This window comes from Passer montanus, unplaced genomic scaffold (assembly GCF_014805655.1).
Source record: "Passer montanus isolate IOZ18808 unplaced genomic scaffold, ASM1480565v1 scaffold77, whole genome shotgun sequence".
Classification (NCBI taxonomy): domain Eukaryota; kingdom Metazoa; phylum Chordata; class Aves; order Passeriformes; family Passeridae; genus Passer; species Passer montanus.
The window spans coordinates 965,661-981,530 of NW_024372923.1; the positions used below are offsets into that span (position 1 = coordinate 965,661).

The 15,870-nt window shown below is 45.5% G+C and overlaps 1 protein-coding gene and 1 long non-coding RNA gene across 5 annotated transcripts in view; both read left to right on the forward strand.

Moving 5' to 3' along the window:
* LOC120512761 overlaps positions 1–10,132 on the forward strand; it is a 30,591-nt gene extending 20,459 nt beyond the window's left edge. The window contains exons 5-6 of one of the 3 annotated variants that reach the window (XR_005630116.1): positions 4,071–4,157; positions 9,009–10,132. This is a non-coding gene — a long non-coding RNA (uncharacterized LOC120512761). Of the gene's footprint in view, positions 1–4,070; positions 4,366–4,462; positions 4,767–9,008 lie in introns of those variants that run through there. The other 2 variants (XR_005630117.1, XR_005630114.1) reach the window with 2 other exon arrangements.
* Positions 10,133–12,143: 2,011 nt separating this feature from the next.
* The window catches only part of DOCK1 (dedicator of cytokinesis 1), a 265,150-nt gene continuing 261,423 nt past the window's right edge, over positions 12,144–15,870 (forward strand). Inside the window, exon 1 of one of the 2 annotated variants that reach the window (XM_039731351.1) lies at positions 12,144–12,412. In XM_039731351.1, the coding sequence (XP_039587285.1) occupies positions 12,367–12,412 (46 nt within the window). In that variant the 5' untranslated portion in view covers positions 12,144–12,366. The remainder of the gene's footprint in view (positions 12,413–15,870) is intronic. The other variant, XM_039731353.1, reaches the window with a different exon arrangement.

Below are 15,870 nucleotides of genomic sequence, written 5' to 3' on the forward strand. Positions count from 1 at the left end.
TTCCCTGATGAAACACCCCTGAAGGACCAAATTCAGCCCTTGAGGCAGAATGCAGGGTCTAGAATCCACAGCCCAGCCCATATTGGCTGCAGCATTTATTTCTCCCCGTTATAAGTGATGGAGCTCTTGGATAAACATTCCCAGCTTTCTGTGCTGCGATGCCTGAGCAATGAGAAAGAGCTCCTGCTTCAATTTCATCTATTTATATATTCCAGAGAGCTGACTTGGGGTTTTTTACATCCCACCTTGCTCATCTAAACATGCTGCATTTGCAGAGCCAAACCCACCACCTCTGCACCTGTGGAAAGCAAAGCAGGAGAAAGGGAAAGCAGGGACACAACCCCAAATTGCAGCAATTTGCCCTCCCTTTTCAGGGCCATAACTAAACACAGAAGGTGAATTTGGGAAATGGGCCAATTATTCCTCTCACCCCAGCCTGTTGCTTCCTTGATGTGTGATCCAAGCTGGTGTTTTACTCGGATTTGTGCCTCACAGGGAAGGCAACTGCTCAGCTCACACAGGGACTTCACATTATTTGTCCTTTCAGCAAGGAAATTTCCTTCTCCTCATGATTAGGGCCATGGGTGAGTGCTGGCCTTGGCAGGGCTGGGTTAATGGTTGGACTCCATGACCTCAGAGGTCTTTTCCAAGCTAAATGATTCTGTAATTCCCAGCATCCACTCACCAGGGGATAAACCTGGCCAGAAAACCCCATGATCTGTGGGTTACTGCTGCAATGGGCAAATGGAAGGGTTTAATTTGTGCTTTCACAGGTGAGCTGTGGGGGAACAGCCCCAGGAGGTGACAGCCTTGCACAGGAGGTGATGCTGGGTGCTGACATCTGCCTGCAAATGTTTCTCTGAGAGGCAGGGAAATAGTTCTGACTTGGGAAAGCTGCATTTGTGATCAGAGGCACATTTCTGGGTGCATTTCTGCTGCCCACCACACCTTCAGCTCGACAGGAACAAAGGAAGAATATCTCTCCAACTCCCTGAACCCTCAGCTCTGCCAGGTACACAACCCCACAAGAAAGTTAAATTATTATCACCACAAACCTCCTTCCTCAGGGTGTGATGAAATCCCAGTAATGTCCTGCCTGGGCCCAGGATTGCACTCCCCTGTTGATCATGACTGCTCAGTACATTCTTTAGCCAATTACTCGGGCTCATAATTGCATTTCTGCATAATCCACTCGGATTCATTTGTCAAACACAATTTTGAGGCACGCCGTGTCGAATGCTTTGGTAAATTCTAGATGCATTCACGCACTGCCTTGCCTTCTCCCACTAATTTAGGATTTAATTAAAAAAGGAGTCATCTTTGCTTGACACGATTTGTTCTTTACATACCCACGTAAGTGATACTATTTCTAAAATTAAATACAACCCTGAACCTTACAGAGCCTCCACTGTTTTCTCTGAGGATTCACGATATCCCAGTCAACAGGATTTGCCTGGAGAGGAAGAAAACTTTAGATCCTGAAAAGCTCACGATGTTCTGTCTATTTTTGGACTTTCCTGTTGTATTTCTATCACACAGCTCACATCTGAAGCCAAAGAGCAAAATGGTTATTATTACAGAGTTTTTATATAGTTTAGATTTTTACTCTCTAATCCCCAAATATACAAAGATCTACAAAGAGTGAGATCAGACTTCTTTTTTTTTAATCATGAGGGAATATCTGGTTTATTAAGTATGACAAGGCTGTGGTTTGTCTGAAGGTATCTGAAAATGGGATAATTATCAAGGTGAATTGGATCCACATGGTTATGTCTGTATAATATTTAATATTCCAGCACCAATCTTTAACACCTTCTTGCCATTTTTGCCCTGAAATTTAAACGTTAGCAAACAATTTGTCACCAGAGAGATTCTTCATGCAGAGTTTCACCAACTTCTGTCAAAATAACTTGCAGTAAATACTTAAAAACCTACAGAATGAAAAAAATACATGTTATTTGTTAGAAGAGGAGAATGGATAGCATGTAGCAATGGAAGGCATAGTAAATCATTTCCTGCACACCAGTTCATATTTACTCATAATTATAATTCACAGGAGTGCATTCCTGCAATCAAGAGACAGGGGTGCACAGCATGAAAAAACATTTAGCACCGAGCAGACTGCATGAATAATTGCCTGTCAGAGTGGCTTATTAAAGGGAAACTACAATTTTACAAGACAATTCTTGTATCTGCTTGTCTAATCTAAAGACAGAGGGCTGTATAAATGCAGAGAGTTCAAGGAAGAAATATTTCTCACTCCGCAGTTGAGCTAAAAGTTGAGTTTTTAAAGCATTGAAAGAACAATCAGAGTGTGACAGCTCCGAGATGCACAAGCTCAGGCCTCTCTAAATTGGAAAGTGAATCCTTTGTGTTTAAGGTGGCAGCACAGGCAGGGAGATGGAGGGGATGGAAGTGTGGCCATGGAAACCACACTCCCTCCTGTAAGCAGAGGTGATGTCATGCACGGGATGTCCTTGGAAATGTCCCAGCAGATGGACCCAGAGGGTGAGAGCAACCCAAGAACCCTCCTGGGGCTGCTGCCTTCCCCAGCAGGGAATACTGGGATGACTGGAGCCTTGCAAGGTGGCATTCTCCCTGTGAGTGCTTTGGCAGGTTTGGGAGCCTCCGAGGAGTGCCTCGTGTCCCCTCTCCCTGCTGTGTGCAGGGCAGGGACAGCTCCAACATCCCCCAGAGCTGCGGGAGGCAGGAAGCTCCAAATCCTGGAAGGAATACTTCTGCTTTATTCACCCAATTAACAGGTTTCACTTCTCCTTCTCTGACTGACGCAGAAGTTCTCAGACAACAGACTGGATTTACACAGAATTAAATTTAAAACAGGATAATGCTGCAGGGGAAGATTCAAAAACTAACTTAAAAACCCCCAACAACCCAAACCAAGGAAAGGTGCCCTAAATGAATTCATGGCCTTTGGTGAAAATCCAGCTTCATGCAGCTACTTCAGCTTTTTAGAACCATCCTGGCGTTCTTTTTTTAATGGCTTTGAGGTGATTGAGGTGCACACCTGGCAAGTGGAAGAAAATAATACTTCATTAATAAAGAGCATTGAGAAACAAAGGCAAAGGTGACATTAAGAGCCTCAGGAAGAGCACCTGCAGCCCTGTGGAAAGCAGCAACATTTTGTCAGGCTTGCTTGAGTGCTTGTGATTGAGAGGTCTAAAACCTGAAACCTGTTCACTAAAGAGCTTGGCCAGAGCTAAATCCCCCCAAAATCCACGTGAGCTTTTCCATTGGTTTCAGGGAGCTTGGAGCAAGGCCAGGAGCAACAGGACAAAGGCAGCAGCTTTAAAAATGCTGCACAAAAATATCTTGCCCTTTGTTCCCACAACCACTGCTGAGACTTTAAAGCCATGTCCTGCTCCCTGCCTGGGTGCTGAGGCTGTCCTGGGTTTGATAATGGTCATAATTTGGATTTTTCACTGTGAAATACACTCAGGCAATTTATGTTAATAATCCATAGTAACAATCATCACATGGAAACATCCTGCAGTCACTGAAAGAAAGCTTTGCTCCTTTCCAAGTAATACACTTGATACTGTTTCACTTGCAAAAAAAAAAAAAAACAACAAAAAAACCCTAATAACTTTTTAAATAACAATCTGAGGGAACTTTCAGCTGAGGGATCTCTGGGAGAACACTCAGACTCCAAGAACAGGGGGCTTGGGTTAGAAAAATTATTACCAGAGTTGAACATTATAAAACTGACATAGTTTCCAGAAAAGGTTGTAAACAAATTTATTAGGACCTTTCTTCCGAGAAATACATTAAAAACAATCAAAGTTAAAAAAAAAATTAAGTTGGCCACTGAGAAATGTGTCTAGACAAAGCTTCCATTATATGATTTAACAATCCCTGGCAAATGCTGCTTAAAGATAAAATTGGATTCCTGTCCAGAATATTAATACTTTTATTGCAGAAATATGTGTATTTTAGAGATAAAAGTACATATTCATGGACAGATAGATGATGAACATTGAAAATGGCCTGGAACACAGTTTGTTTTATCAGTGTTTCTCTCTCTGTCAAACAAGTAAATCAATGTTTTTCAGGTGGAGGCTTCTGATGAGAAGGAAGATTTTCTCATTTTCAGACAAGGGCTTCTGTATTTCCATTTCAACCACTGTCAACACACATTGGTGAGTAGTTCCTGTGGCTGACACAAACAACTTTTGATTACAGAATCAGGAACAGCACTCACAACTTTCCATTTCCAAACAACTCCACATGAATAGTTTGTAAGCTGAAGTTTGGGCAGAGCCAGAGCAAGCTCAGGAATACAGATATCAGCTTTATTGTGTTTGACTCATCTCAGTGCAGGAGCCTGCTGGAAATAAAAATGTGACATTTTTCCAACATGACAGGAGAGAATTTTGAGATGTTTTCCTAAGCCAGACAAAAGGAAGGCACTGAGCATGAGATCAGCTCCTGTCTTTTTTCCAAGGAGGAACGAGTTGCTGTTTCACTGGCAGCCAGCTCCAAGCAGCTCCGTGCTCCACGTGGAGAACTGAGCCTCGTGCAGAGCACAGCAAACGCCTGTCTGCACTCTCCAGGAATCCTGGGTCTTACAGAAAAATTCACCTGGTTTCATAGAAACAGAATGGTTTGGGTTGGAAGGAGCTCAAAGCTCATCCAGTTCCATCTGCTGCCATGGGCAGGGACACCTTCTGTTGGAACCCTGGATGTTGGAAATTTCAGACTTTCTGTGCTGCCAAGCACTGACCCCCAGGAGAACTCTGCATTGACCTGAGGCCGTGGAGAAGGCTTCCAGAATGGAATGACGGAACTGGGATTGTGGGTGTGGAGTTTGGATAGAAGTGTGTGATATCACAGGGTGGGAAACTTAGGGTTTAAGGTTTTAGAATATAGTAATATTTATAAAGCAAGATGGAGGTTTAGGGTGGTAGCTGGTCCTTCTTCTTCACCTTCTTCTTGACCTTCCTCTCCATGGGTTTGGGTGGTTTTGTCTAATTGGATAAAAAAGTCCACATGGCAGGGCACAGGTGGTTGGTTATTGGATTAAAAGTAAAAATAATTTAGGTGTCATTTCTTAATTGGACAGTTTATCCTTAAAAGGCCTTGTAGAGAGAAAGATGGGGCTCCGTTTTTAGTTTGTTGGAGTGAAGTGCTGCAGAACTCAGGGTTTGTGAGACTGTGACAGAGATAAGAACTGATAAACATCCGAGTCTGAACAAGAAATACCATCTCGCACATTTAATCCTGACCTTGGCAGAAAAAACGAAGCAAAGAATCCACTGTCCCAGGCTGCTCCAAGCCCCAATGTCCAGCCTGGCCTTGGACACTTCAGGGATCCAGGGGAGAAGCCCCACATTCTCTGGGCACCCTGTGCCAGGGCCTCCCACCCTCACAGAGCAGGATTTACAGAAGATCAAGCAAGTGGCTGAGTTTGTGAGTTTGTCCCCAGGGGAAGATCACACCTCATTTTGGAGAAGCCACTTTGAGATGCTTCAGTCATTTGTGAGCTACAAGGTTAAACAGAATTATTTGGGATTTTCCAGAAGGAACTGGACCTACCATGGCAACAGCTGGAACGTGTGGAGTTGCCACCCCATCATCTCCCCTCAGATGGAACTGAAGTCTCCATCGAAAGGCAGAGGAGAGCAAAGGTTTTGTCCCAAGGCACAGCGATAAAGTCTTTTAAAAGATTCTTTAGGAAACCATCCTGCTGGTAGGAAAGCCTACTAGAGTTTGCAGTGAGAAATCCATTTAGAAATCCAGTTTTGGAGAGCAGACAAGGAGGGGTAATGGTACCACTTGCCCCCAGACCCTGCCAGTGCTGCACAATTCCCGAGCAGGGTTTGCTGAAGGCTTGGATCAATCCCATGTCAGCTTCTTGCTCTACACACAGCATCCTGGGCACCCTCCCATCCCTTCCTAACTTGGTCTTCCAAGGGCTCAGATGGATAAAATTTGGGTAGAGAGTTGATGGGATGGTTTTTTATTCCATTCAAAAATTCACATTTTATACATTGGAGGCCATTTCTGTGAATCCTGCCCAGTTCTTTGTTCCCACAATCTCATTCTCCTCGTTGCTTCAAACACTCCATATTCCAGTAAACCAGTTTTTCAAACCTTCTAACAGGTGCTAGTACATCATGTTCCCTCTCTCTGTCATTTCTCATTGTCATCTTGTATCGTTCATCAAAGCATGAGAGGGAACATTGTCTGCAGGCCGAGGAAATCATCCAATCTAACCCTGCCCCAGCTAACGTGTCACTTTTGGCCTCAGGAAAATCACATCATCAGGAGGTGAGGGAAGTGGCCTGGCATTCTGAGTTTCTCAATTTCTGAATGCCTGTCACACTTTAAAAAGCTGGCCTTAGCTCAGCTGCCTCCCCCTTGCCAATGGAGATCCTGAAACCTCCCTGGATCACAAGAGAGAGTTAATGTTTGTTCAGTGCTTTCAAAATGTTAAGTGCAACCTGAGTGCTGGGCCTTATTACCAGGAATAATGGATGTTTGCAACTCCAGCCTGCACTCTTCTGTGTCATCATTATTTGGCTTCTAATAAGGAACAGCTTTACCAGAACACAGTCCCAGAAAACATCTTTGGAAAATGCTTTTTATTTTCATTGTGAGCTTGAACACAGATTTCACATCACAGATGTGTTGGGGTTGATATAGTTAAACTTTACTGCCTCTCTGGGAATGATTCATCCCCGACTTGTTACATCCAGCTTTTTGCTTTGTCAGTTATATTTGAATTTGTCTGAGAGTTTTATAAATTGAGTTCATAATCTCATTTTGAGTGTAGATATCAAATATATGAAAAATGTACCAGTAAACACCAACAGAAAAACCTGACAACAACACAAACCCTTGTATTGCTGGTTATTCACAGGTGTTGCAAAGAGGAGCAGGTTGCCACAACAGTGAACTCTGAGCTGATTTGTATTTTAGATTAATTTGTACAACCCTTTCCCTGAACTGCTTTGGGCTTGACTGTAAAATTTGCAAAGATATTCCTGACTCTGTTGCTATTTACAAGAATTAAAGCCCAGTTTGTGCAAGGAACTGCTAAAAAATTAACTTTTGTGTGCTTCTGGAGTTAACAACATGACTCTCATATGAGTGAGGTTATCTTCCTCCTGTTAGGAAGTACTTTCACTAAGAATAAAAAAGTTTATTTAGATTTGATGAAATTTCTGGCTGCAGAGAGTTGGAGAAACCTGCAATTGCCAAGAGGATTTCAGCTGCCTCAGTCCTGCAGGAATGAACATCCTGGGAAGGGTGAGGGAATAAAAAAAAAACCTGTAGGGAAGGAGCTCATGCGTCAATGCCCAAGACATCACATAAAATGTCCTGATGGTGATGCCTGAGATGGTTCTGACAAAAGATCTGCTCTTTATGTAAATGGTGTTTATTCAGAGCACACAGTGCTAGCACTGACCCACCATAAATCTCCCTGAAGAATGCAGAACCTCACACTCTTGCATGGTCAGAAATCAGATTTCCCCCTTTTGTAGACATGAAGCTGCTTCCATTTATTGTGGCATTGTAAAGCACTTTTTATTACAGAGCACAGGATGAAACACCAGGCTATAAATGAAGCTGTATCCATAATAATCCCATCCTTCCAAAACCCACACCACTGTGGGAGCCCCTGTGCATTTGTAAAGAGTACCTGGGAGATGTTCACACATCTGCATCCAAACATCCAACCCCTCTGAAGATTCCTTGTTTTCTATCATTTCCAGCAGCACAGTGTGAAGGAACATAATTTAGGAAATAATCCTTTTCATTATGTACAGCCAAGCTCCATTTTTTAGGCTAAAATATAAACAGTTTAATAAAATAATATTGCTTAATAAATTAGTATCTTCAGCTCCTTTCTGGACTTCTCTCTGAAAGAAATAATTAATCACCCTCTAAATCCCTAATAGCCCCATAATCTCTGAATATAAAAATTCAAATGCTGGGAGGCAGAAACTGCTGATGGAGGCAGCAGCATGGAAGGAGAGATGCTCTCTTTAACCCTTCTCAAAGAGCCTAAAGCAGTGCAATGACTGCAGTGCACATGCCAGGAGCTAAATAAATTCAAATGTTGGCTTTGAACCCTTCTGCTGGCAAATGCAGCCCTGCATGCAGCACGTTGGGCATCCCAAATGTCATCCCGCTGGAATAAAGCTGAAGACACATCCAGAGATAATCAAAATGCTTCTATGAAAGTGAGAGGAAGAGGAAAGATCACTGAGCAAAAAACCACAGAAATTCCCTCCAGCTTTGTCAAACTTTGTCCAGGTTTGTGAATGCCACACCTTGGCTGACAGAAGGCAGCAGGGATGTCAAAGGAAATGCAGTTTTGGCTTCTTAATTCTCCCTGAAAGTGGTTCACTTTCACCTGCTACAGCTCCCAAAGCTATTCAGACATTTAACAGCTATCTGCTAAGCCAAGGCTGAAGTCATTTTTGCAACACAAACTCGTAAATTTAATTTTATTTCCGTTCTGATTCATTGCAATACATTGTAAACTAGAGCATTTATTAAAAGCCTCTTCCCACCAGGTGTAAAAACTTATTTTGTGAACACCCAAACATAGAACACGCAGCCAGTCACAGACACAGAGGTCATTGACCCTCATGGAAATTACAGCAAAAATAGATGATCAGCAGCTGGAGTGGAAGCCATAACATTTCCAACAAAATATCTTTAGTGCAAACAGAAAAGCCAAAAAGTGATTACATTATTTTTTTTTATAAGTCCACCCATCTCCTCCTGGGAGGAATATTTCCAAGAAGAATTTGCACTGTGGGTGTACAACAACTGCTTTTGTGTTTTGTCTGAAAATGCTGAATTTACCTACAAGGCCTGTCAGTGAAAAGAAATGACTACAAAAACTTGTGATATTTAACTGAGATGGAACAAACATTCCCCTGGTGTAGTCATCTGCAATAACCATGAAACAAATCTTGATCATATTTGTACATTGATGGAATATCTCTTTTTTATTGCAAATCTGTCTCAAGCAGGGCAGCAACTCTGTTTCCATTCATCCTTTTGAAAAGATGCTGTGACAAGAATTTCAAACACCATTCATGGCCAAATACTGCATTTGGATTTCTTGGAACTAAGAAATGAAAAGGAATGTTCCTTTGCTCCAAGAGAAGTGTCTCCAATTCCGTGTGATGCATTAAAAACATCAGATGAGAACCCCAAGAGCTGACATAAGGATGTGATAAAACTTTCAGGTTTTATGGAAAGAAGCATTTTTCAGTTTCCTCTTAATAAATGAAAAACCCACATGCACAGTGCAAAGAAATATATTATGTCTAAGCATGTAAAATATGTCAGCTTGAACATTTTACAGTTTAATGAAAAATTGTTTTTTCAGGACAGTTTATATTACGTTTGCTGGAGAAAAAATAAAAACCTTTTATTTTCTCCATATCACAGTCCAAAAATTACCATTTTTTTCCTAGCTGTAAAACCCCAGCATTGGGATATTTATGCATTGTGAATTAGAAGCATTTTTTACTGGCTATCAAAATTTTAATAGCATTAGCTCTACTTGTAACACATTTTCATTAAAATGAGAATGTGGAAAGCAGTAAAATGAATATAGACCCTCATCAGTAGCAGTGAGGCTTTACGGTGGTCACGGGATCAGCTGGGTTATATTTGTTACAGATCTTGGTCAGACAACAGGACAAACCCCTTCTCTTTCACTGACATCAACATTAAATTCTGCTATTGAATGGATTTAATATGTAGAAGTTATAAGTAATTCTTTAACTTTCATTTTATTGAACCTGCTGCTTCCTGCCTTAGGCTTGTACTTGACCTTTGGTGTCCATAAAATTCCCATTTAGTGCAGATATAGAGGTAAGCTGGGACTAAGGAGTGCCAAATTTTGGGGGAATTTAATTTAACTCTTGGTTAACACCTGAAGAAAGCTTGGCAGCAGCACATTTCTCATGAAGGGAAACACGAGTGCTCCCTTGGCCTCCCTCAAAACAGAAACAAACACACTTCAGCTTTGAACCTTGAGGCCCAGAAAGGACAGACTGCAGCAATAACTCATTTATTAACTAATACAGGTTTAAATTAACATCAGTGTGCTGCTTTGTGTCCCCTCTCACACCCCGGACCTGCAAAGCCACCACGGTTCCATGGAAGTGATTCCTGGTTATCAGTGATGTAAAAGTCAATCAGCTTCCAGATTTACAGATTGTTCCAGTAATAGCCTCAAAAATCCCTAAAGCACCTGAGGCCTGAGCAGCTCTGGCAGTTTTGCTGCATGTATTTAGGAGCACCACAAAAATAACTCGCCAGTTGTATAAAAGGGTGTAATATTCATAGCTGGAAATAAATATTATTGCTTTTCCCTTTCCCTGCTGTGGAAAACCAAAGGTGACAACAGGCACAGAGGGAACACATCCAGTATTCCAGTCAATTCACTTTGATTTCCCCTTATGAAAATAAAGGTGTGAAATCAAAGAGCTCCCTTGTAAGTTGTCTTTGGGAAGGCTCTAAATCATTGATCCATTAGAGCAGGATAACGAGGACAAGCCATGGCTTTGAAAACCCTTTGATATCCTCACTCCTGGGCAGGATGAACAAGGATGCAGCAGCTGGCTCATCACAACCTCCCGGGATTCTGCAGGACAGCTACAACAAAACCTGCATGAGTTTGAACATGCTGGTGATGTCCTGGGAAGCCAATCCCAAGGGTGGGAAAAGGGGAGGTAAAAGGAAAGAGGAGCAGACTCGTTCAGGGGTCTGAGTGCTTATCTCAAAACCTGACAGCAAAATGCTGTTGCAGAAACTGCTCCTTTGCCATCCACACTACACAAGAAAATAAGGAGAAAAAAGATTCAACCCTGGATCCATCTTAATCCTTAAATTTGTGCTAAAGGGCTTCCCCTTTGGCAGAGGACTAATCCTACCAAGTGACAGCCAGTCACTCATTTCACTTCTCTTTATTCCTATTAAGTGTTAGCCCTCTGCTGTTCCTTGACTTTTACACACTTTATCTTCTGTTTCCTAAAGGCTTAAAAAAATATAAAAAATTAAATCACAGTCCTGGATGTCTCCAAGACTACAGGGACTGGTAACAGGAAGTTCACTTCCCTCGCTTGTTGTTTTGTAATCATTTATTCCATACTTAATTAGCCAGGAGATGCTAGATTTGGACAAGATTTTGGGCTTGGGTCTAGAAACCAGAAAGTTTATAATCTTTAAACCCTGTTCAACCTGGCCTTGGACACTGCCACGTATCCAGGGGCAGCTTCTCTGGGTACCCTGTGCCAGGGCCTGACAGCCAAAAATTCCTAATTCCCAACATCCCATCCATCCCTGCCCTCTGGCAGTGGGAGCCATTCCCTGTGTCCTGTCCCTCCATCCCTTGTCCCCAGTCCCTCTGCAGCTCTCCTGGAGCCCCTTCAGGCCCTGGCAGGGCTCTGAGCTCTCCCTGGAGCTGCTCCTCTCCAGGTGAGCATTCCCAGCTCTCCAGCCCAGCTCCAGAGGGGCTCCAGCCCTTGGTGTGCATCCGTGGCCTGCTCTGGACTTGGTCCAGCAGCTCCGTGTCCTTTTCATGTTGGATCCCAGGGCTGGAGGCAGCTCAGCAGGTGGGGCCTCACCTGAGTGGGGCAGAAGGAGAGAATTCCACATTTTCATGGTGTGGGATCAGTCCAGGACTCGAGTTTTTTTCCCCACACGGCCAGGGCATGTCCAGCTCTGACCACCCCCGAGCCGTTCTCCCAGGGCTGCTCCATTGCTTCACCCACATCCCGCATCCCTGCCGGGGCTTTTCCCGGCCCAAGGCACTCAGCCTTGTTTAACCCCACCATATCCTCATGGTCCCACTTCCCGTGTTGTCCAGCTCCTCATGGCAACCTCCAAAGGCGCACCCTGCTCCAGCTATGAAACACTGGAAAAAACCTGTGTTTTAAAACCGCGGCTCCGGGGAGAACGCGGACATAAACTTTCGGGCAGAGCACGACCGGGAGCACCTGGGACATAACCGGGGATAGGCGGGGAGGTACCCGGGACACAACCGGGTACACCTGGGACACAGCCGGGGAATGAGGCAGGGAGGTACCCGGGACACAACCGGGTACACCTGGGATTTAACCGGGTGCACCCGGGACACAGCCAGGACTAGGCGGAGGGGCAGCACGAATAAAGCCGGGGCAGGAGGGCGCTCCCTTTGTGCGGAGCCGCTCCTGTGGCCGGCCCGGCCGCGGAGGGGACGCTGAGGGGCGGCGGGCCGGGCTGGCTCCGCCCGCACCACATGACTCCGCCGTCGGGAGAAACTTTTCCCGTCCCGCGGTCGGAAAATGGCGGCGTAGGGAGCGGGGCTCTGGCATCCCGGCGGCTCCCGGCGCCATGACCCGCTGGGTGCCCACCAAAAGGGAGGAGAAGTACGGCGTAGGTGAGGACGCGCCCGCCCCGCTCCCGCCTGTTGCGCCCAGGGGCACCCCCCGGCCGCGGCCTCCCCGTCCCCGCCCGGCTCCGCGCTCCGCTCCGGCCGGGATGGAGCGCGCTGTTCCCCCCGAGCCCGCTCCGGTTCCTGCCTCCCCCTCCCGGCTCCCAGGAACTTGAGGAGTTGTCTGGGAACGCCGTGCCCCGCTGGGAGAAGTTGCCTTTCTCCCCGCGTTCCTGCGGCTCGCCGGGCGCTGCGCGCAGCGAAGAAGCTCCGAGTTGTTTTCACGGCGGGTTCTTTCTCCCCGCGGCGGAGCGGGGTGCGCTGCCCGGCCGTGCCCTGAGCGCTGTCCCTCTCGGTTCTGCCGGGGTGTGATGCTCATACAGATCAGGGCTTCCCCTGCGCGCTGGGATCCATTTCCTAGCCCGCTCCTTCCGTCCCTCTGGAACAGAGGGGGATTGTTCCCGGCTGGTGGCTCGCACATCCCCGCTGGGACCAAACGGGACCAAAGCCCGGGAGGGCCCTGCATGACTTTAAACATGTTGGTTTTGGAGCAAAAGGTTTTATTTCGGGAGTGCGGCGCAGAAAACTTTATTGGTGTGAATGAGCGTTTGTCTGGGGGAAGGAAATAATCAATCTGACTGTTCAAATTGGAAACGTGAAGTTCAGTGCCCACCGCAGTTCTTGGGCTGGATTGGTTGTGAAGAACAACTTTTCATAGAAACCTCATAAACAAAGCTAGCAGGAAGAAGGGAGTTTCTGGGGCTGAGTAAAACGTGAATGAATTGTAGGAATTAATTTTAAAATCTGTGTGTGTGTCCCCAGAAAACCATAGCTTGGCTTTAAAAAATTATTAGAAAAATCGCAGTTCCAGTGTGTGGTTAATTCCAGCATCGAGGATGCAGGACAAGCACAGGGAAGCAGAAGTGCCACTGATGGCAGTCCCTCATTATGTTTCCAAATTATCTGCCTGGTGGTGTGGGATGGGTATTTCGGAATGACTGAATTGTCACGTAGTATAAACTGATGTTACAACCCAGTGCCACTCGAAAGCAAGTTCCTCTTTTGCAGGAACTCTGTGTCTGCTGCTGTGGTGGGGCTGACTGCCCGGGCCTGCTTTCCAGGAATGTCTTGAAATAGATTTGAAATAGATTTGAAATAGTTTTGAAATAGATTTGAAATAGACATGAGAGAAGAAAGTGTGAAATTGACTTGATGGTTTCATAACAGTTTAAATGTACTGGCATCTCCAGTGTGGGGGATTGCATGTGTGGTAAGAAAACTGGATTTTAATGTAGTTTCAGAATAAAAAAAAACCCCTCCCAGTTTGAAAAAGCCCAGTGGGATGTGCTTAGTTGGTATTTTTTGTGTCCACTGCTCTGCAGAGAAGTTTGTAATGGTTTTACAATAGATTTATGTTTCTCTGATAGTTTGTTTTCTTTTTCCTGCTAGGAGGCTGAGATCCTCACCAAACTGGGGGATTTCTCTGCTGCCCGACAGGGATCTGAGGGTTGCAAGGAGATAAATCAGATTTAGAGCTAATTACACATTGGATTCACTGGCCTGTGCCGTGCTGTTATAGGCTGCTTTGGGAGAGATAGCTTCTTTTTGGCGTCCTCCAAAAGAAAATGAATATTCAGTTTGGTTCTAAGTGTTTTATGGACCTTTATGTTGTTAAGGAAGGGCACTGTGAGCCTTCTAATGTTTTATTTTTTGCTGCTTGTGAAAGCTGGAGATTGTGGAGAATTGATGGAACAGTTGCGTAGTCCCAAACAGAATTGGAGACAGCACTGTTAACCTGGAAATTTGGACTTGGGAATATTTTTCTTACTATTTGCCATGACCAGTCCTGGGGCTGACGTTGACTCAGTATTGTCTGCCAGGGAGAAAATCCCTAATAGGAATGCTAATGGGACTTAGTGAAACATAATGTACAGCGCTTTGGGTGTCTCATCAATCCATGCAAATATCTCCAAAAGGATGGTGCCAGGCTCATTCCAGGGTGAGGAGCAGTGGCCATGGACTAGGCCAGGAGAAGTTCCACCTCACCATGAGGAAGAAGTCCTCTCCATGAAGGGTGGCAGAGCTCTGGAACAGAGGAGGGAGGGCATGGGGATGTCCCAACCCACTTGGGAGTGTTCCTGTGTCACCTGCTCCAGGTGGCAGGTGGGATGGACTGGATCATCTCCAGAGGTGCCTTCCAACCCTAAATATTCTGGGATTCCGTGTGCGGGTTTCCCCAAGCAGAAATCTCAGGAAGATGTGAAGTTCTGGTTATGTTCAGGTCACAGCAGTGGGAACTCAGAAATGTATGTGTGTCTCTGTATATAGAGATGTGCACATTTAAAATACAGACCTGTGCTTATATAACACATTTATATCCCTTCTCCCCCTCCTCTGGTGTATCCCTGTGCCCAGCAGAGTTTTCTTAACATCTCGAGACTTGGTTTGCTGGCTGTGATGCAGCTGCATCAGTGATGCCAAGAAGCCTGCAGTGGCAGCTGGTGGGACACAGGTGTGCTGAGGAGCATTCCCGGTGGCACCGTGGGATTTGGGGATGCTGCTGGATGCCCTGCCTGCCTGCAAAGTGGATTTGCTGCCCTGAGCCTCTGTGCAGAGGCATTATCTCAGCAGGCAGTTGAGAGAGTGACTCAGCTCCGCTTCCTGAGAGAGTTCAGGGCTCGCTGCAGGAGGAATGGGTGTGGATCTAATGGGATAATACGGATATTAGGGTAACATGTGGGGAGCCAGGCGGAACAGGGACATGAGCAGCTTCGTTGGAGGAGCTTTTCCCTGCTCCCAGTGCTGCAGATCCTTGTCCTTCATCTCAATCCTGCCTTTCATCCCTCGCCCTGAGCTGGTGGGGAGGAGTGGGGCTGTGTGGAGGGGACCACGTGGGTCTGTGGCTTCCTCCACGGGGACATCAGTGGCTTCCAGAGAGTCCCGAGAGCTCTTTGTGTCCCCTTGGTGTCACAGAGTGGCTGTGGAGTGTGGCTGCTCAGCCTCCCGTTCCCTGCTTTTGGTGTGATGGGAGCTTTGTACTTCTGGTGGTTCTCCTTCTGCTGGGGAAAAGGGATGTAAGGAGCTGCTTTGGGAAGTCTGGGAACCTGACCAGCACCTCTGAGGTAGTGGACATTGGCTGTGGTAGCTTCCAAATCCTGAATTCTGCTGTTCTTTTCCCCCTTTTCCTTTGGGCTGAGAACTGCAGTGAGAGGTAGAACTGGTGCTACTGTGGTTAAAAATATGGTATTTAAAATACCTTTGTGTTCAAAGCTTTGTGTATGGAGTAATCAGACCACTATGTGGTAGTTAATTCCTTTTTTTCAAAATTGAATAAATGGTGAAACAGAAGATTAGTGCCACTTGCCCTTGGGTGGTCTGATGCAAAAGGAGAACTTCCCAGTTACTGAGCCTGAGTCCATCCCTGGAGTGTCCAAGGAAGGACTGGATGTGGCACTCAGTGCTCT